The sequence below is a fragment of the Somniosus microcephalus genome, chromosome 27, assembly GCF_052327205.1.
Source record: "Somniosus microcephalus isolate GS21.2 chromosome 27, FLI_Smic_1.0, whole genome shotgun sequence".
NCBI classification, from domain to species: domain Eukaryota; kingdom Metazoa; phylum Chordata; class Chondrichthyes; order Squaliformes; family Somniosidae; genus Somniosus; species Somniosus microcephalus.
The window spans coordinates 13,366,913-13,387,988 of record NC_141013.1 but is presented as its reverse complement, the minus strand read 5'-3'; the positions used below and the strand labels follow the sequence as shown (position 1 = coordinate 13,387,988).

The 21,076-nt window shown below is 44.8% G+C and overlaps 1 protein-coding gene across 1 annotated transcript in view; it reads right to left on the bottom strand.

Annotated features, from left to right (window-relative positions):
* Positions 1–21,076, bottom strand: part of LOC147099983 (aggrecan core protein-like) — a 54,616-nt gene that overhangs the window by 16,433 nt on the left and 17,107 nt on the right. The window contains exons 11-14 of the mRNA XM_085968536.1: positions 18,538–19,768; positions 17,585–18,435; positions 10,211–10,324; positions 2,073–2,186 (exon numbers count right to left, since the gene is read on the bottom strand). Coding sequence (XP_085824662.1) covers positions 2,073–2,186; positions 10,211–10,324; positions 17,585–18,435; positions 18,538–19,768 — 2,310 coding nt within the window. The remainder of the gene's footprint in view (positions 1–2,072; positions 2,187–10,210; positions 10,325–17,584; positions 18,436–18,537; positions 19,769–21,076) is intronic.

Here is a 21,076-nt window from a genome sequence, read left to right as displayed (position 1 = left end):
ACATCAACTCAAGAGTTGAATAAGGGGCTAGTGTCAGCAAGCAATTCCATCTTACAAGCCATAAATTCCTATGTAGAAAGCGTGGGTGCTTTGGAATATCAAAGATGACAATGGACATGTGGTTGGGTACAATTTTTATACTGAAGTTTATTGGATTGTTTCTACTGTCTTATCTTTCTTTTCTTTCCCCTTCCCTTCCGAAGCCACTGATCCATGATACTCTGGTGCCTATTCTTCATGTGTGAGCATTATCAGGTTAATTGACTGAGTGCTGAGCCCAATCTGTCTTCACCCAACATTCATAGAAAACATTCTCCCTTTCTAGCCCAAGAGGCCCAATGCCGCACCCAATTGCTGCCCTAGATGAGGCCCAACTTGTCTATGTGGTAATCTAATAAACGTTCCATTGCTGGAGCCACTAAGTCCCAGCAAGGCCTTCATAAACTTTGACCCTATCTTGAACCAGTGTTCAAGCTTCCCTAATTTTTCATGATTTCTAGTTGAGATGCTCAATGCGCTAGTGCCCATAAACTGAGAGCGTCATCTTAGAGGAGAACTGACAGGCAATGACAGGTTAGCAGAAAAGCACAGCTTCTACCTATCAATCCTGAAGCACCACTCAATGTGGCTGTCACGAGATCTAGTGATTGTCCTTTCGTGATCAGAGGCAGCACTGGTGGGTTAGAAAGAGGAAAAGGTGGTAGAAACCACCCCCGTCAAATAAATAAAACAAACAACAATAGGATCATACCTTTCAAACAGTGATTACCTCATACCCACTCTCTCTGTAATCCAACCAGTTTTACTGCAGGAATATCTGGGTAACAAGTCAGAAGTCACTGATCATAATGACCATTGTAGACTTCTAATTGGTTGTTTTTTAAGAAGAGGAGTCTGACTCAGAAACTGAAGTGATGTGAGACAATAATCTGGGCTGAATTGAACAAAGACCCATGGAACATTGGGCAATATGTCATGTGTCATTAGTAGCCTATAAGCAATCCTAGCCAGAGAGGTAGATTGTTAGAGTTTATAGATTTACGAAAAGATGATTTTATGGGTTTCTAATATATAACCCAATATTCTTTAGGATATATATTGGACCATCTACAGCTTTGCTCTGTAAGAGGAGCAAAGAAACTTTTGTTTCAGGCAGATCAGAAATGCACAGCAGCTTCCCTATGACTTGGTGGGTCAATCTACATGTAGTGTGATACGGAGCCACAAAGAATAGGAAGGTCCCAGGTCTGATCCACTGCTCTATGCCGACTACGTTGATCTCAGCTAGGGCACCGCTGGGGAGGGTGGGTGTTACAATTAGCCCCAGTGCCCCTGGCCAGAATAGGGACTAAAAAAAACTGAAGCATGAAGAATGGTCACTTGATACAACAGAGGGTTGTAAAGACCAATGGGGCTCTATCCCAGCATGAATTAGCATCTTCAGGAGAGAAAGGGGCAAATGAAGTGCAGAACTGAGCAGAGCAGAGATACAGGACAAAAAGTACCGTAACTGATCTCCTCAGTGGTCCATTGCAGCCCTGTTAAAAAATTTTTTAAAGTTTCCCTGTTGGATAAATTTACTGATAAGATCGCCACAACTTAGCTTATACATGAATCAGGGGGTCAAACAAAACCTCTTCATTATCTCAGTGGATCAAAGCTTGAACCTCGGGTGACTCACTGAAGAACTTGGCAATCCTGGAGTTGCCCATATTTATCACTACGTGAACTCTTGCATTTTACAAGTTCAGATTTTACCAGTGACCTTTGACGACACTTAGAGTGAAACTTTTCAGTTGGATAGAATAGGGTTTCAACGCGAGTTAACCAAGTCAATTATTGGGCTATATTTCTGCCTGGGCTGGATCTCCTCCAAGTGTGGTAAATATTACCACTGTTGTGCACAAACTATCAGAAAAAGAAAATCACCTTTGATTCCCTAAGAATAAAAGGAGAAGATTAGTTAGAAAAAAAAATACAATGAAAGTCAAACCCAGAACAAGTTGCCCACCCTAAATTGGGCTAGTGTTTGTAAGCTGTTAGTAAAATTAGCTGAAGCCACTTTCTCGTACCAATTTCACAGAGGTTCCCTCCATAGCTGGGCAGGCACAAGCATTTGAAAGAGTCGATGCCATCGATACAGGTAGCTCCATTCAGACAGGGGCTCGAGTGGCACTCGTCAATGTCTGCAAGAAATCAAGTTCTGCCATTAGGATTTCAAGCAGGGAATTCTTTGACGACAGGATGGGGAGGAAGAGAAAGGGGGGGTCGCTCTCTGCACTTATTCTGAAAACATCCATTTGGTGTTGTGTTTGATTTTATAGCTGCAACTACCTTAGAGAAACATGCTGAGCAATTTAAAAGCTGACACCCACTAGTTGCTTGAGGGATCCCCTGATCAGGTCAGCTATCACTTTCAGCTAGAATTGGTTTCCTCTATAGGTCTTCCCTTACTATATCTATTGGTTCCTCAAAATCTTTCTCACCTCACCTTCAGTTATCTCTTGTCTCCTTGCCATGCCTACTTGTTTTCACCATGCTTACTCTTTTCTTGGGAAATGGGTACCTGAACTAGGCACGGACTCTTCCGTGTTTTCTGGTGCCAGTGGTCCATATGGAAAATCTTGCCTATAAACCCAACCTACAGCAAACAGGACTCCTGTCTATCTCACTGAAATTTTCCCTATCTAGCCATTCAGCTGGCTTGGACTAGTCTTCTGAAATTGGCAGGTGAAGTGACTACCTGCTCAATAAGACAACTAACTGAGCTCACTAATTCTGGCCAGGGACCAATTTAGATCAATCTGTTCAAACTCATTTCCAATTGGATTTTACTGGAATAGCCTGGTAGATTTGAGTGTTAGAATCTTTAAACTCCAAAGCATTCAAATTTCTCAGATTTTTAAAAATACACTACAGCTTTTTTGCACTTATCAAGATGAAGGATATGATGGGGAATGGAATATGTGGGGAGTGGGACTCATTGGTAGCTCTTACAGAGAGCGGGTACAGGCACAAAGGGACGGATCGCCTCCTTCTGTGCTGTATGATTCTATGTTTTGGGCAGTCAGTGTCAGCATCAAGCACTCCTTGATCGGGTGTAGCATTGGTAGATGCAGAGTAAAGCTCCCTCTATAGTGCCTCAAAAATGTGCCTCACCACCAATCATAGAAGAGTACCCTCTGCTGCACCAGTGTGGCAATTTGCACTTTCCAACCAAGCTAGCCAGTGGCCTCTCTGAATGAGATTGTCAGTTTTTAGTCAATTAGTACTCAGGGCCATTACAGAAAGGAAACTTTCATCCCATCAGTCTGAACCCAGTCCCAGAAGTTAAAGTCCAGTGTTTTCTGATGGATCTTGTATAACATAAGGCTAACGAGGGAGCCTCAGCATGAAAGCCTTTTGAAATGTTTTGTTCTCTATCTGTTAATGTTTTTGACTATTTTTATATAAACAGTGAATTGGATAAACTGTTAGAAACTAGTTACTGAGCTTAACAGCATTTGAAGGAGCTGTGCTCAATTTCTGCTCATAGTGCAGGTACCTGACTAACCGTGGGAGAAAACCTGTTCTGACCACTTTGGGTAGTGACATTGTAAATAAGAACATGTTTACAATTTCACTAACTATACTGACCAGAGGAAATTTCCATGAATAATTAGAGCAATTATTATTCCTCATGGTTTCAATGCGTGTGTTAATTCAGCTCTTTATGACTAGTGGGGGCTTGTTCCTCACTGAGGGTTTCACCCTTCACAGTTTAATGGAAAAGCAATTTTTACAACTAATGCAAAATGGTCAGAATTTTTTTAAGTCCTTTTGAGTGGTCTGATCTTTAGGAAGAGGCCTGATAAGATTCAATCTCTTCAGACAACTCTAAGCTGAATGGTGCTCTGATAATACTAGGAGGTGATGGGGGGTGGGTGGAAATGCTTTGCCTCCTCCCAATGACAGGCTGAAATGAGAGTGCAGGGTATCACACAATCTCACATCCGACATCTGTGGGGACTGTATGGTGCATTGTCCATTCATCCCTGGGATCTGGGTTTGAATCTTTTTTTTAGTGTCCTAAATGCAATAAGTTCCTAGGCGGGATGACCCACAACACAAAATTATCCCTACTTTGTGGCTTTTCCAAGTGAGATTGTCAAATCTGTGCCAGTTAGAGCCAAAGATGTCTGGTGTGAAAATCAGAAAATGCCACACTGGTGCAGTAGATGGCACTCTTCTGAAACTGGGGCTGAAGAACATTGTTGGGACAGAGTAGAAGGAGCTTTACTCTGCATCTAAACTGTGGTGTGCCTGACCTGGGATTGCTTGATGTTGACACTGGAAAAGTGTTAATCGCTCACCTCAATGAGTACAAAACTCACCATTTTTATTTTTAATGAAGCAAAAGTCTAATTCATGAAGTCTTTCAACTTCCTAGTCAGCATAGGAATTCCACAACTGGTGGGGACTGTAGGGGATTGTCTGCCTAAATGACAATCAGGGGGGCAGGGGGTATTTATTCTGGTGGCAATAAACTCACGGCCAATGCCACTCTATGGGCCGAAACAAAAATAGAGGCCATTGTATGGAGTCATAGTGGTAGGGGGTTCCACATTTGGTCTGAGTATTTCTGGGCTAGGGAGAAGGAAAAATCACCTAAGGTTCCTACTACTGATTGCAATCCAGTGACCTATCGCTGGAAAGTGTGTCTGTTTGGACTCAGGTAAGGGTACAATCAGCTTGGCTGTAATGACCTTACCTTCTGACAGTAACTGCCCAAGTTCATTCACTGAGGAAAGGTGTTAGGCACTGCTGGCATTGATAGACTTGACCCCCTTCCCCCTCTACTGCACAAATCAGACTGACAGGGGTGAAGGCAAAAGAGGGAAATTGTTGAAAATAATTGGGCTTAGTCAAAATCTGAGACATTTTCATTTGTAAACATGTGCCTATGAATAGGTTCCCACTGCAACATGTCACCTGGGATCTAAATAACTTACTTCTTGCCTTGCTTATATGCTTTAAAGCTACACCCAGCATGCATCTCTTCAGCAGCATCATAACACATGGTTCAAGATGGAGGCCTACAGAAAAGCCCATGAGTGTTCCCCTTTCATTAGTACCAACTAAAAGCAGACTGTTACTGTTTTGCAAGAGAGTTTGGAAATAAAGAAGAATTGGGCCAAGAGCATTCAAAATGGCGACTACAGTCCTCAGACTTTAAGGCTGATTGCACTGGGGGTGAAACGCAGCAGCTGACTTTAGCCTGTAGCATAGCAACATTGTTTGAAACCATTATCACTTTATTAACATATACTAAAGTCAACTTTCAAGATTGGATACAAAGGTTTTGTAAAGATGCAATGAAACCAAGGCAGCCTGTTAGGCAATGTACAGTAATTTGAGTTTTAGTCTCCATAAACGTCACAACAGTACATTCTTCTTCACAAATGGAACTAGGTGAAGAGTCAAATTCTTCTATCTGCAACACTCTTTTGGTTGTGAAACAGTGGGGTTCTCTTCGCCTCGTTGCGTTATGGTGACGACATCATTGAACCCTATATTTACAGCAAAGGGTATTGTGGACAATCGCAGTCTGAACCTGTATTTCCATCTTACACAAAACCTTTGTGTCTCATCCTGTAAACCAACTCTTCAGGTGCAAACGATTAGACATTTTCGTAACTGAAAGCAAAGAAACGAATTGCAAAGTCAAGAGACCCCAATTTTATCTGAAAACAACCAGGGAGAGAGGTTACAGCTCCAATCACCAACCCAGATCACTAACAAATGCGTTTGATCGTGCTTCAGCAGCTTCTCCAAGTTGGCATGCGTTAAAGGGCCTTCATCTTCATGAAACAAAGGGTTTGGCAAAAGACATCATTGCATTGCTTGTGTGCAACACCATCAAGACGGAAATGATGGACAGCCTTTTATCCCCCCTCCATGGTTCCTCTTCCTCACTAAATCAAACAGAAAATTGCCAAGCATTCATCATGAAGGCAACAACTCATTGAAATCATTCTAGTTGCTCATTGGCCCCAGTCAGATGACCCGATGACACTTAAATTCCTGGAATCCATGCCATGGTAGAGGTCAGCTGACATTAAAGTCTTTGACGCAAATCATTACATCAATGCATCTATTGACAGGCGCGCTGGTATATCAATTTACAGCATTCTTTTTGTACAAAATAAAGTTTTTAAAGGCTGTGCAAGATTCAAGTTCAAATTTCATCCATCTTCGCTGAGCTTTACGTGAATCTATCCAGAGCAATCCGGCTGAAACAAGCGCGACCAGTGAGCATGCGATACCACAAATGCTGGATTAGTTCAGTCTATTTAAAATGTTACTGCCGGAATAGGATCTTGCACCCATTTCCAGTTTGATTGATTTCCATGTTATGTTTTGCGCCCACGGCAACTTGCAAAGGCAATGGGAAGAAATTGCCGATGTAAGCAGATTCTTCCAACCAATCTGTTGTTCAGCCAGTGCGGGGATAGCCATTCTACTACATTCCAACCTCACCGTGAGATGTGCTTCCATCATTTTGGACCTGTTGTATGTACCTGAATGCTGCTGTATCTTTAATGGCATTGGCAAGAATGATGTATCTGCCGATCATATCTGCTCCTTGCACACATGCGTAACAATTTGTAAAATCCAAAGTGGGACTTAAACCCTTGGAACGTCAGATCACATCTTTGATGCTTTGTCACTTGAGCCATCCAGTTCCAGATGGCCATACTCATCAGTTGTAGAGTAGCATAGAAATGTTATAATGGGTCTTCCAATTCTACATGGAAATAAGCAGGACTTACCATCTGCAATTGCCATTAACTAGAATAGCTTGTAAGATAATTCTTCCACATTTAGCGACAGTATTGGGCCCAAAATTCTTGGGTAAAATGCTTCTGAGAAAGCCACTGGCACAAATCGTGCCTTGGTCTCACACTTGTGGTGCCCTTGATCGGCCCTCGTGCCCATGCTGAGATACTTACAAACCACGACAGACAGGAAAAGACCCTCTGGTCCATCCATCCATCCAGCCTGTCCCACATACTTAGCTTGGAAGCCACTGGCTTCTGGTGTGACCGAATGCTCTTGCCGTAGCAATACGACAATGACCATCAGTTAGCTCACTCCTGATCGGCTGCAATTTGTTCCGGTAAATTTGTTCTAAATTTGACTCCCTACACCTGCCCCACCTTGGGCAGCAGCAAAGCCGTAGAGTAAACGAGCTGGCTCTACGAGCACCAAGGGTGACAAATTCCAACCGCCCAAATAAGTGGATTTTGAGCGTGTTGCTGGAGACGGCACTGTGACTGACAAAACAGAAACAGAAGTTGCCATGTTTTGTGTTTATTGGCAAACTGAACAGTTTTCTTCCCGTCACTGGAGGCCAGCCGTGTTATTGTCACCTGCTGGCCTCTTTGTATCATCCGCAGCCAATTGGGGGGTATAGGGCAGGGCAGGGCAACAGCAGCAACAAAATACTCACCAATGCTGCAGAGTTAACCTTGGAATGTGAACAGGGGCCTTTCACAGAATCACAGAAACCTCACAGTACAGATAGAGGCCATTTCGGCCCATCGAGCCTGCACCGACACATATCCCACCCGATCCCTGTAACCCCATGTATTTAATCCCCCTAACACTAAGGGTCAATTTTTATCATAGCCAATCAACCAACACATATCCCACCCGATCCCTGTAACCCCTACACCAACACATATCCCACCCTATCCCTGTAACCCCACGTATTTAATCCCCCTAACACTAAGGGTCAATTTTTATCATAGCCAATCAACCTAACCCGCACATCTTTGGACTGTGGGAGGAAACCGGAGCACCCGGAGAAAACCCACGCAAACACGGGGAGAATATGCAAACTCCACACAGACAGTCACCGGAGGCCGGATTCGAACCCGGGTCCCTGGCGCTTGTTCTTCAGCAATAGGACCCTGGGGCAGTGACACCGCTTGAAGCTGGATTGATGATATGAACACGACACAAATTTGCATTGAACCGCACAATTAACCCATCCCTCACTTACACTTTAAGCCAATGCAGAGAAGAACACAATGCTAAAACTTTGGTAAATATTTACTGATGAAGACGTTGTCCCTTTGAATCCATCCGGCGAGGAACCGGTGGAACCAAGCGTGATGTATTCTTAGATACATCAGTCAAAATGTGGTTCCCCCTTTGGACCGAGATAAACAGAAATACACAAACACAAAAAATGATTGGCAAATGTATTTTATTTTCATTTTTATTTACTAACGATTGTTTTACTTCTTCCTGTCTTGCACCGCCACCCACCCCCCCCTCAATTTGTTACACAAGGAAATGTTGAGAACTAAATCAATTACCAATTGGGGTCAGGGACATCTCACTTTTGGCCATTTGGGGCTTGGCATAATGCATGATGCAGGGACAATGCCTCAGCAATTCTCTATTTTATCTATATTTTCTGTGTTAGTTGGCTTACTAGCCCATAAATTTTGTTACTGTATACTTAAAAAAAATGCTCTTCAAGGACAGCACAGTTTTTCTTTGGGTAGCGGAAGCTGTTTAAAAAAAAAAATTAAGACAGGAGTGTGTCAATATTTGCAGGGGGTCGTTACAGTGTTTTCGTGCTTGCTAAGGATGCCCAGGAGTATGTCAGTAGTTGCAGGGGATCCCTAGGAGTGTGTTAGTATTTGAATCCTGGGATTCCCCAGGAATACGTCAGTACTTTCAAGAGGACCCCATTCTATCTGGGAGAAACTACAGAGAATCCGGAGTAGCTGCCAAGTGTTGGAGGTCATAGCAACAGACTAGAGTGCCTCAGTGGTGAATGAAAGTTGATAGTACTGCAGCACCATCGTGTGGTCAAGAGAGGAACTGACAGTAATTCTTGGCAGAAATTCAAGTTGAACATTTTAATGTCAATCTATTCACAAGGTAAATACAGATGGGGAGGCCATTCAGCCCCTCCCAGCTCCTGAAAGAACACAACATCCAACTGTTTCTTAAAATAATCTCTAGGTTTTTCCCCCCATTACTCTACTCGGAAGTCCATTCCTTGTGTGGCTCACTGTGTGAAGAAGGATTTCCTGACATCAGTACTAAGTTTGTTATTTATTCGTTTGAACCCATTTCTCCCTGCTGTACTGTCATGGTTTAGTTAAAAGTTGTATTCTGGATTTACCTTTAATACACTGTTTGCTATTGTAATCCCTCTGTAAGATCACCTCCAAATTGCTTCTTTCAAGGCTCAAAAGCCTAGTTCAGTCCGTAAGGATGACCCCGAGCTTCCGGTCGCCTGTCATTTTAATTCACCGCCCCATTCCCACTCAGATCTCACCGTACTCGGGCTCTTGCATTGTTCCACGGAAGCTCAGCGTAAGCTCGAGGAACAGCACCTCATCTTCCGATTAGGCACTTTACAGCCTTCCGGACTCAATATCGAGTTCAACAATTTCAAATCATAACCTCGGCCCCTATTGTATTTTTACTTATTTTTTATCCACACATTTGTTTTGGCCTTTCCCCCCCTCTTTTTTTCTCTCCCACATGGCAGCTGTCTCCCATTCTGCCAGCGCATTTCACACCTAATCTAGAGCCGTCTTTTGTCTCCACTAGTCATATCACCATCTCGTCTCGTTTTGAATACCTCTTAATGTCTCTTCACTTCTCTTTTTTTCTCTCCCAGCCTGGCCTCTTAATCTATTTCACTTCCTGTGCTTTTCCAGTCTTGACCAAGGGTTTGACCCAAAACGTTGACTCTATTTCTCTCTCCACGGATGTTGCCTGGCCTGCTGAGTTTTTCCAGCATTTTCTGTTGTCATTTCAAAAGCCTATGTTTCTCTAGGTGTTTCTTCAAAACTCGGTCCTCTGACACTAGAAATCAGTCTTCTCTGAACTATCTCCGGGGTTGGAATATCTCCCTGTGTCTTGGTGACTGGAACTGGATACACAGTGTAGTCTACACATGTTGTTGGTGTATTGATCGTGCACTGCATTAACTGCACGCTATACCCAAGCTGAACCAACCACTATAATTGAAGTTTGCTGCAACTTGCACAGAACCAATACTGAACATGGTATTGCATTTGGGAAGAATGCAAGTTAAATCCAAAGCTACTGATGACCCAATCATTGAAGAGCCATCTTCCATGTGATCGGACAGGCTGCTAGCTTGGCTGCATAACGTAATGATTGACTCACGTACCTATTTCGCATTGTTCGCCTGTTAATCCAGCTGGGCATTCACAAACAAAGCTGCCATCTCTCTGCACGCACGTTCCTCTACCACAGGTGATGTCTTGACATGGGTCAGGGACAACTACGGAAAAACCAGTAAAATCACAGAGTGATGCGGTTACTCAACATTTGACACAGGCTTAAATAACTCGGCAATAGTCCAGTTAAAACACATCTGTGGCCAGTCCCTTTATTGTGTATGAATTAAACTGCTCATCCACAGCAAGTAATTGAAGATAACTTAATCAACCTCTTGGCCCAAATTGGAAAGATCAATGAATTATGAAAAATTAAAAAAATCATATTTTAAATTCATGCTCAAAATTTGGAACATTCTTCATTTGAATGCTCATCCTTTGCAGTCAGTACAAAGCATTCGAGCACTGCGCTCCAAATCAGCTTCGCAAGTTCAAGTCGCAGGGCTGGATTTTACGACAGCTCGTTCCCTCTGGAACACGGAACTTGGAAAGTTCTTAGGCCACTGGAGGAAAAATGAGGTGGAATACCTTAGGGGAAAGAAAATCAACATTAGTTGGCTTATCCTTCTCAGATTAAGGTGCTAGTCGAGGAGACCACCCTGGAAGCAGAGAGAGATATTATGGGATGTGAAAAGAGCATACAAGGCTTGCGCTGGTAGGCCATTACTGGACTCAAAGACAGCTCTAAAAGCTTTAGGCAATTGTGTGAGCTAGACCTCGAGTCCTGACAAAGAGTTTCGACCTGAAACGTTGACTCTATTTCTCTCTCCACGGATGTTGCCAGGCCTGCTGAGTTTTTCCAGCATTTTCTGTTGTTATTTCAGATTTCCAGCATCCGCAGTATTTTGCTATCGTAGAAGGAACAGCCTATATCCAGAAACTAGAACTGGTTTGGCGAGAATACTGCCATGGGTACGGCATATATGCTGTATGAGTGAACATGGGTACTTTTGGAAGTAGATGGAAAGACCCCAGTTGGGAAAAGACCATGTGGTATGCTAAGGATAAGATGGTGGGTCTCTGAATGGGAAGGCCTGAATGAAAGATTGACAATGGGCAGACAGCTGTGGGAGGTGGCAGAGGGTAGAAGCCAATGTCAAAGGTCTTCTAGTACCGATGGACAGCCTAGTTTAGAAGACCGACTGACCGCCAGTTTCAGTGGAGGACTGAGGCACCTTCTTTAGAACAGGAGGAATATCCTGCATATCCAAACCAGGCAATTCTTTAATAAACAATTTTCATAAGAACCCCTTGACAGCTGTTGCATTATTGAAGAAACTGACCAAGCGTCACATTCAAATTTCTATCTCCTGCAGTGTGATATGAGATGTCGGCCACAATCTCAGCCTTGACCTTGTTAATCCATCACATAATCACAAGTGTTCTCGTTAAGGTTGAAATTGTACTGTGCAAAATTAGTAGCAAACTCGCTAATGCTTTGTATGAAATTCCTTTGTCAGGTATGATGTTAACCCATTAATGTGGTTCTCACTAGAATTGCGTGGCACAATTAAAACCAACACCTAGGGTTGAAGCTTAAAGTTTATAATCGGGTATTTATATCAAAAGTAACATTTCTGCATAAAAAGCTGTTCATTCAGCCTTTCTTGGCAACAACAAATTGCATTTGTATCGCGCCTTTAACATAGTAAAACTTCCCAAGGCGTTTCACAGGAGTAACTAAGGAATGGAGTTTGTGGCAGGGGCTGATGACAACGGCTTCAGTCTTCCCAATATTTAATTGGAGGAAATTTCTGCTCATCCAGTACTGGACGCCGGACACACAGTCGGACAACATGGAGGGGGTTAAGCAATTAGAAAGCCCACAGAGAATCACACAATTTCTAGAGATCCATGCCAATCCCTGCTTGGCCTATGGGGTACAGTAGCATAGTGGTTCTACTATTGGACTACTAATCTTGAGGCCTGAACTAATGACATGAGTTCAAATCCCACCATGGCATTCAATTAAATAATCCTGAAAATAAAATCATTAAAAAGCTAATATCAGTAATGGTGACCCTGAAACTACCGGATTGTCATAAAAACCCATCTGGTTTCAGTAATTTCCTTTAGGGAAGGAAATCTGCTGTCTTTACCCGGTCTGGCCGATATGTGACTCCAGACCCACAGCAATGTGGTTGACTCTCAGTTGTATTCAAGAAGGTGGCTCACCACCAACTTCTCAAGGGCAATTAGGGATGGGCAATAAATGCTGGTCTTGCCAGTGACACCCACATCCCGTGAACAAATAAAAAAAACTCACTAACCACCCTGAAATACACATGCTGGTGAACATAGGAACAAGGAGTAGGCCATTTAGCCCCTCGAGCCTGTTCTGCCATTCAATGAGATCATGGCTGATCTGTGACCTAACTCTATGGCTGCGGTTTGGTCTACCGGGGCGGCCGGGGTCGGTAGCGCCGTCCCAGCCCGTTCTGTTGAAGTGATTTTATGATGATTGGGCTTGTTAAGCCCGCCCAGCGAGGTTCCCGGCCAATTAAAAGGAAGCGGATTTGATGGTTTCTTTAAAGGGGTCATGTCCAAATTGTTTTTGACAGTTCTGTTGTCAGTATTCTGCAGCACGGAGGTACTGCAAATACTGACAAGCACTGCACAGAGGTGTAGGGCTACACCCAGGCTCACCCACGCAGGGAGGTTCTCTTTCCTTCCAATGGGTGGAAGAGACTTCCCCAGGAGAACAATGCAGCCTGGAGGGCACAAGCAGGGGTGTCGTCAGGAGGACCAGGCTGCAGTGGCGAGAACCTTTCAATGATCTCAATAGATCACGAAGTGTTACTGCCAAGTCACACTCAAACTCACCCTGCTGTGCCATTCATCACATCCCCATCACTCTGCCTTCCCTACGCTACTCCTGCACATCCTTACTCACACCAATTTACCTTGCACCTCCACCCATCCCTCACTCTCTATCTACATTATCACTTCCCCATCTCACTAGCCACCCCTCACACTCACCCTCATCCTAGTGCAAGCATACCAACACACAAGGGTAGGCACTTGGGTGTTTTAGCTAATGTTCATGTAAAGTTTCTGTTAATGTGCTGTCAAACATTGAAACCTTTATTTTCAACACTTGTGTTCTTGGACAGATTTGTGTGCACCTTTGGAAGTGTCTTAGTGAGTTGCAGTGAATGGTGAGACAGAACGGAACCCCCTGCAATGGTGGTGAATGTGAAAGGAATGGCTTGGGCATTGTAGGAATGCTTTATGGTGCTGGTGTGGGGTGGTGCCAACTTGGCGCATCATGTGGCAGCCAGTGTGTACAGCGTTAAGTAAAGTAAATGTGGCCATGGTGAGGCCATGCCTGGCCTCCCAGGCAGCAATGTGGTCAGGTGCTGATGCCCTGTGTCCTGTGCAACATCAGTTGATTGTGGAGAGGGTTGGTGTTGATGTTAGTGCTGCTGGTGTGCCCGGTGCTGCCGGTGTTGGGGCTGATCGTGGTGGGATTCTGAGGACCAAGGTGAGATTTTTTTCAAGGGCACCGATGCTGATGTAATAGATGGCAGGTGAGGTTGAGATGACAGGTGCGATCTGTCAATCGTGAGAGAGGTTGTTCCAATAAGGTGACACTGGATATAGAGTTTGCTCCAATCATCTGCACCCTGCATAAAACTCAACCTGTCTTCCAAATGCAGTAAGCAACAGCTTCTAACCTTGGAAAGTGAAGACCTATGAAATAGGAGCTTTAATAGACCATTTGCCGCTGTCAAGTAAAGAAATTAATGCATGTTGACACAACACCCGACCTCCTTACCTGATGTGATCCCCGAGCAGCGGGGAAGCCGTTGGCGAACTCTAAAAATCTTAAAGTGAGCTTAAAATAATACTTAATTGCCTCTTAACAATCCAGCTAATGATCTAAATTGCCTCCCCTGCCGTTTGGTGTTGGGTTTGTTCAGCACTGACAGACCCGACACCTGGGAGACGAGCGTGGAGGCGGGTTGACAGAGGGGTCCCGACCTGCCGTCAATCATTTCAAATTTCACAGCTGACCCGCCTCCGATCCCGTCCTCTCAGCGCCGGCAAAAATCTCGGCCTGTATACCTGTCTTTGCCCCATATCCCTTAATACCTTTGGCTATTGTCCAAAAGGTTTAACTTTAGATTGATGAATGGGATTTAATGTCATATAATGTAGGCACTTTCTGGTGGGTTGTCATGTATTTGTGAGAAAAAAAATATTTGTGGATAAATACTCATTTCTTAATTTTCAAAATTCTGTGGATCCAATGTGCTACATAGTCCCAGTCCAGAAATTGAGCACATAAGCTTGAGCTGACAGCTCAGTGCAGTGTGAGGGGATGCTGCATTGTCAGAGGCGCTTTTGGATGAGTTGTTAAACCGAGGCCTCGCGGTAATATTCAAAGAAGAGCCATTAAGGAATGAATGATTCGTTAATAAATCTTAAACTGATCACTGGTGGTTTCTATAGCAACAGGTCGAGGAGGAGGAGCCAGTGGCGCCATTGTGTTGGAAATCTGCTGAAGAAGCCAAAATCAATCTACCTTTCTCCCGCCCACCCCCGCCCCCATTTCGCCTATGACAGACAGCGCCAGGAATCAGAAACTGGAACAGCGAGTAATAGATTCCAATGTTCACTGCAAATAGAGGCTCCTGGATGTTTGCTGATGTCTTACTTTTACAACCCACAGGAAAGTGCCTACGTTTTAAGGCATTAAATCTTGTTCATCCCCAAAGTGGAGATGAGGTCGAAGATCAGCCATGATCTTATTGAATGGCGGAGGAGGCTCGAAGGGCTTACTCCTGCTCGTATTTCTTATGCTCATCAATCTAAAGCTAAACCTTTTGGAACTTTGTGCACTCGACAGGTATTAAACCAATGACAGAATAGGGGGTTGATTCACAAACGCACATTATCTGTTACATCACTGGGACGTATTTTCTGACTGACCCGCCTCTGTACAAAACACTTAACACACTCACATCAAGTCCCTCTGCCTGGTTTTTAGTGCCTGTTTTTTTTTAAAGGCGCATGTCCCGACGATGTCAATTTTTAAAATTCATTCTCGGAATGTTGGTGTCGCTGGCGAGGCGGAGACTTGTTGCCCATCCCTTGTTGCCCTGAGAAAGTGGTGGTACAAATGAGTGGCTTGCTGGGCCACTTCAGAGGCCGGTTAAGAGTCAACCACATTAGTTTGGGACTGGGCTCACATATAGGGTAAGAACGGCAGGGTTTCTTCCCTAAAGGACATTAGTGAACCAGTCGGGCTTTTGTTACGACAATCCGGCGGCTTCACTTTCACTGACACCAGCTTTTTTATTTCCACATTATTTAAAATTGAATTCAAATTCTCAAACTGAATTCAAATTCTCAAAAAATGGTAGGTTTTGAACTCATGCGCTCTGGATTACTAGTCCAGTAACATAACCACTACACTGTACTTGTCTTTTGTTCTTTCCTCCCCGCCCCCCTTTCCCTGCCCCCACACTTGCTTAAAAACCTCTTCCATCTCCCCCTTTTTCCAGTTCTGACGAAGGGTCATCGACCTGAAACGTGAACTCTGTATCTCTCTCCACAGATGCTGCCTGACCTGCTGAGCATTCCCAGCATTCTCTGTTTTTATTACCCACTATACTTGTCTTGATTGGCACAACATTTAGAAAGTTGTTTAAAAACAGATAATTAGATTTTTTGGGAGGAGGGGGCGCATGAATGAATGACGTCAGACGCTGAATTATGTTTAGGAACATGGGTTTAGATCTCATCACTGCCTGATCGTGTAATGATCTGGGAAAAATAAAAATTTGGTAAGAATTTGCTCCTTTTTAAACACTTCACAGAAAAGCAGTGCTAGAACTCTAGTTAACTTTTCACGCTATGTCGGGGCAGACCTGGATGGGTTAGGACACTGTCCTTTCACCTGCAGGGTCTGGGTTTGCTTCCAACCCACACTGATGGGGCGAAGTTCTCTGTTTTTTTCCTAGTTGCAAGGAGCCAACAATGAAGAGAGTTTCAAGGACCAGCAAGGGGTGCAATTTCTCTCTGTTCTTGGCCGTCAATTCAGCCCCCGGTCTAAAAATGTATATTACAAGATTCTTTATCAAGATCATGTAACCTCTTTAAGTATTCCAGAACAAAGACCCATCATAAATAGTTAAAGTGTCACCATTGATCAGAAACTTAACTGGACCAGCAACATAAATACTGTGGCAACAAGAGCGGGTCAGAGGCTGGGTATTCTGCGGCGAGTGTCTCACCTCCTGACTCCCCAAAACCTTTCCACCATCTACAAGGCACAAGTAAGGAGTGTGATGGAATACTCTCCACTTGTCTGGATGAGTGCAGCTGCAACAACACTCAAGAAGCTCGGCACCATCCAGGACAAAGCAGCCCGTTTGATTAGCACCCCGTCCACCACCTTAAACATTCACTCCCTCCACCACCGGCACACCATGGCTGCAGTGTGTACCATCTACAAGATGCACTGCAGCAACTCACCAAGGCTTCTTCGGCAGCACCTCCTAAACCCGCAACCTCTTCCACCTAGAAGGACAAGGGCAGCAGGCACATGGGAACACCACCAGCTATGAAGAGAGACTGGACAGGCTGGGATTGTTTTCCTTAGAGCAGAGAAGGCTGAGGGGGGACCTGATTGAGGTGTACAAAATTATGAGGGGCATAGATAGGGTAGATAGAAAAGAACTTTTCCCCTTAGTAGAGGGGTCAATAACCAGGGGGCAAATTTCAAGGTAAGGAGCAGGAGGTTTAGAGGGGATTTGAGGAAAAACTTTCCCACCCAGAGCATGGTTGGAATCTGGAACTCACTGCCTGAAAGGGTGGTAGAGACAGGAACCCTCACAACATTCAAGAAGCATTTAGATGAGCACTTGAAATGTCATAGCATACAAGGCTACGGACCAAGTGCTGGAAAATGGCATTAGAATAGATAGGGCTAGATGGCCGGCGCGGACACGATGGGCCAAAGGGCCTCTTTCTGCGCTGCATAACTCTATGACTATGACCTGCTAATCTACCAGCTTCCCTCAGTAAATAGCAATTAAACTCTGACTGACCTCTAGCTGCATTTACTCACAGCACTTAGATTTTGTGGCCTTAAAAGCACGGGCTATCTTAAATGTGTCTCCATTTTAGCACAGAATAATACATTACACGGCATAATGCTCCAGTCTTTATAAAACGGCATTTCATCTGACTTACCGTGAGCACCGCCACGGGTGATCCGCTAGTAAGTGATAAATTACACAATTCCAGTGGGGTTTTTTTTTTATGGCTACAGTTTCCATCATGCCACTGGAACACCACTTATTACAGAACCTACTCCAACTGAAGAAGATAATTTGAATCAAAACATTTAGTACCTTCTGCTATCACGGGTTCAGCCACAATTGTCACAACTTCTGGCGAGATTTGAGGTGGAACAGCTGTAAGTGCTATTGGCGAGGCTGGAGTAACCTTTAGCACCCCTACAGTCTCGGGAGCAATTGACATTTCTATTCCGCTGGGTGTTGTGCTGTCCAATGATAGTGAAGGAACCTCGTCACCTTCGTGTTGAGTTTCTTCTGGTAATTTTGTTTCCACCAGGGTTATTTCAAGCTCCGTTTGTCCAGAAATTTTAGGAATTACAGGTAAAAGTGTCACAGAAGGTTCGCCACTAACTTCAGGAGCACCAGATGGTTCTCCGCTAACTTCAGGAACTCCCGAAGGTTCTTCAATGACTTCTGGGACTCCAGAAGGTTCTCCACTAACCTCAGGAACTCCAGAAGGTTCCTTACTTATGTCAATAATTCTGGACGATGGAATAACAATTTGGGGAATTGTAGAAGGCTCCCCGCTAACATCAGGAACTCCAGAAGGTTCTCCACTAATGTCATATAGTTTTCCGTTTACTTCCAATTCTCCGCTTATATCTGGAATCCCAGATGGCTCCCCACTTAAATCCAGGATCCCAGATGGCTCCCCACTTAAATCCAGAATCCCAGATGGCTCCCCACTTAAATCCGGAATCCCAGATGGTTCCTCACTTAAATCCAGAATCCCAGATGGCTCCCCACTTAAATCCGGAATCCCAGATGGTTCCTCACTTAAATCCGGAATCCCAGATGGTTCCTCACTTAAATCCGGAATCCCAGATGGCTCCCCACTTAAATCCAGAATCCCAGATGGCTCCCCATTTAAATCCGGGATCCCAGATGGCTCCCCACTTAAATCCAGAATCCCTGAAATATGTTCTTCAATAGGTCCTTTACCTGCTTCTACAAACTCAGAAGGCATAGTTGGATATTCTGTATCTTCTGCGGTCACCAGGATTACCTGTATTCCAGAAGCGTCTCCACTTATATCAGGTATTCCAGAAGGTTCTCCACTTATATCAGGTATTCCAGAAGGTTCTCCGCTTAAATCAGGTAATCCAGACGGTAATCCACTGATTTCTGGTATTCCAGATGGTTCTCCACTTATATCAGGTAGTCCAGAAGGTTCTTTGCTTACATCAGGTAGTCCAGAAGGTTCTTCGCTTACATCTGGTATTCCAGAAGGTTCTCCGCTTACATCTGGTATTCCAGATGGTTCTCCGCTTACATCAGGCATTCCAGAAGGTTCTTCGCTTACATCAGGTAGTCCAGAAGGTTCTCCACTTATATCAGGTAGTCCAGAAGGTTCTCCACTTATATCAGGTAGTCCAGAAGGTTCTTCGCTTACATCTGGTATTCCAGAAGGTTCTCCACTTATATCAGGTAGTCCAGAAGGTTCTTCGCTTACATCAGGTAGTCCAGAAGGTTCTCCGCTTATATCAGGTAGTCCAGAAGGTTCTTCGCTTACATCTGGTATTCCAGAAGGTTCTCCACTTACATCTGGTATTCCAGAAGGTTCTCCGCTTACATCTGGTATTCCAGAAGGTTCTCCACTTATATCTGGTAGTCCAGAAGGTTCTTCACTTATATCTGGTATTCCAGTAGGTTCTCCACTTACATCAGGTATTCCAGAAGGTTCTTCACTTATATCAGGTATTCCAGAAGGTTCTCCACTAACATCTGGTATTCCAGAAGGTTCTCCACTAACATCTGGTATTCCAGAAGGTTCTCCGCTTATATCTGGTATTCCAGAAGGTTCTTCACTTATATCTGGTATTCCAGAAGGTTCTCCACTAACATCTGGTATTCCAGAAGGTTCTCCACTTAAATCAGGTATTCCAGAAGGTTCTCCACTAACATCTGGTATTCCAGAAGGTTCTCCGATTAAATCTGGTATTCCAGAAGGTTCTCCACTAACATCTGGTATTCCAGAAGGTTCTCCGCTTATATCTGGTATTCCAGAAGGTTCTCTGCTTATATCTGGTATTCCAGAAGGTTCTCCACTTATATCTGGTATTCCAGAAGGTTCTCCGCTTACGTCAGGTATTCCAGAAGGTTCTCCACTAACATCTGGTATTCCAGAAGGTTCTCCACTAACATCTGGTATTCCAGAAGGCTCTCCACTTATATCTGGTATTCCAGAAGGCTCTCCACTTACATCAACTTCTGGGAGAGGTGTTACATCAGCAGAGCCTGAGAGAAAATGCAAAAAAACATTTTTAAATCATGCGGGAAATAAAGACATTAAGCACTTATTGTACACACAGGGCACTGGATTTCCTATATTTGAAATAACACCAGAATGTTCACCTCTAAAGTCATGCATCCCTTGTTCTTAACCTGTTTGACAAGGTTGTCTTTTTTAAAAATAAAGATTGCTTGAATAAGCTGTTCATTGTACCAGTTCCCTGTCCACGTGCTTCTACTTTGCACTCTCTATGAATAGTCTCATGCATCAATCATTCAGCTGATTGCAGAGTATATCTAATTACTCTAGATTAACAATCCAAAGATATGACTATCTGACTGGGTATTTAAAATGCGAAACCTCTGAAAGGATTGAGCTAAACTGTGATGCTCCCTTCCCTGACAATCGAATAGCCTGTCAACACCCAGGGGGGTAAAATTGGCCTTGGGCATTAGTGAGAAATGGGCAATAACGGATCAGCCGCCCATTTTACTCAGCGCCCGATTTAGTTTCCATTGAAGTCAATAGAAAATATTGATGTGCTGTAAAACGGGCAGCCTATTGGGCTGTTTCATGTTAAAGGCCCAAGACCACTTTCACCACCACCCCCACACTCCCCCCTCACCCCCCACCCCAACCCCCCCACTCCCCCCAACCCCCGCACTCCCCCCAACCCCACCCCCCCAACCCCCCCACTCCCCCCAACCCCACCCCCCAGCCCCCCTCACTCCCCCACCCCACCACCCCCCCACTCCCGCCACCCCACCACTCCCCCACCACACCCCCACCCCAACCCCACCATCACTCCCCCCCACCCCACAATCACCCCCCCACTCCAACACCCCACCCACCCCCCCCACTCCACCCCCCACCACCCCATCACTCCCCCCACCCCCCACATCCCCTCCCACCCCCCCAATCCTCCCCACTCACCCCCAACCCCCCCCACTCCCCCCCACCCCCCCAACTCCCCCACTCCTTCCCCACTCCCCCCCACAATCCTCCTTCCCCCAACTCCCCCCACATCCCCTCCCACCCCCCACATCCCCTCCCACACCCCCCAACCCCCCCGCTCCTCCCCCACTCCCCCCCCACAATCCTCCTTCCCCCAACTCCCCCCACACCCCCACTCCACCCCCTACCCAACCCCCCACACCCCCCCCACACCCCCCACTCTCCCCCCACCACCACTGTGTAGGCTCATGGATGAAGGATTGCCTCTTAGACAAGATAACAGTAGGCTCTCTGCCATCATCCTTAATGTAGTAGAAATCAGCACCTTCAGGAGTGAAGGGATAAAATTGGAAATATAT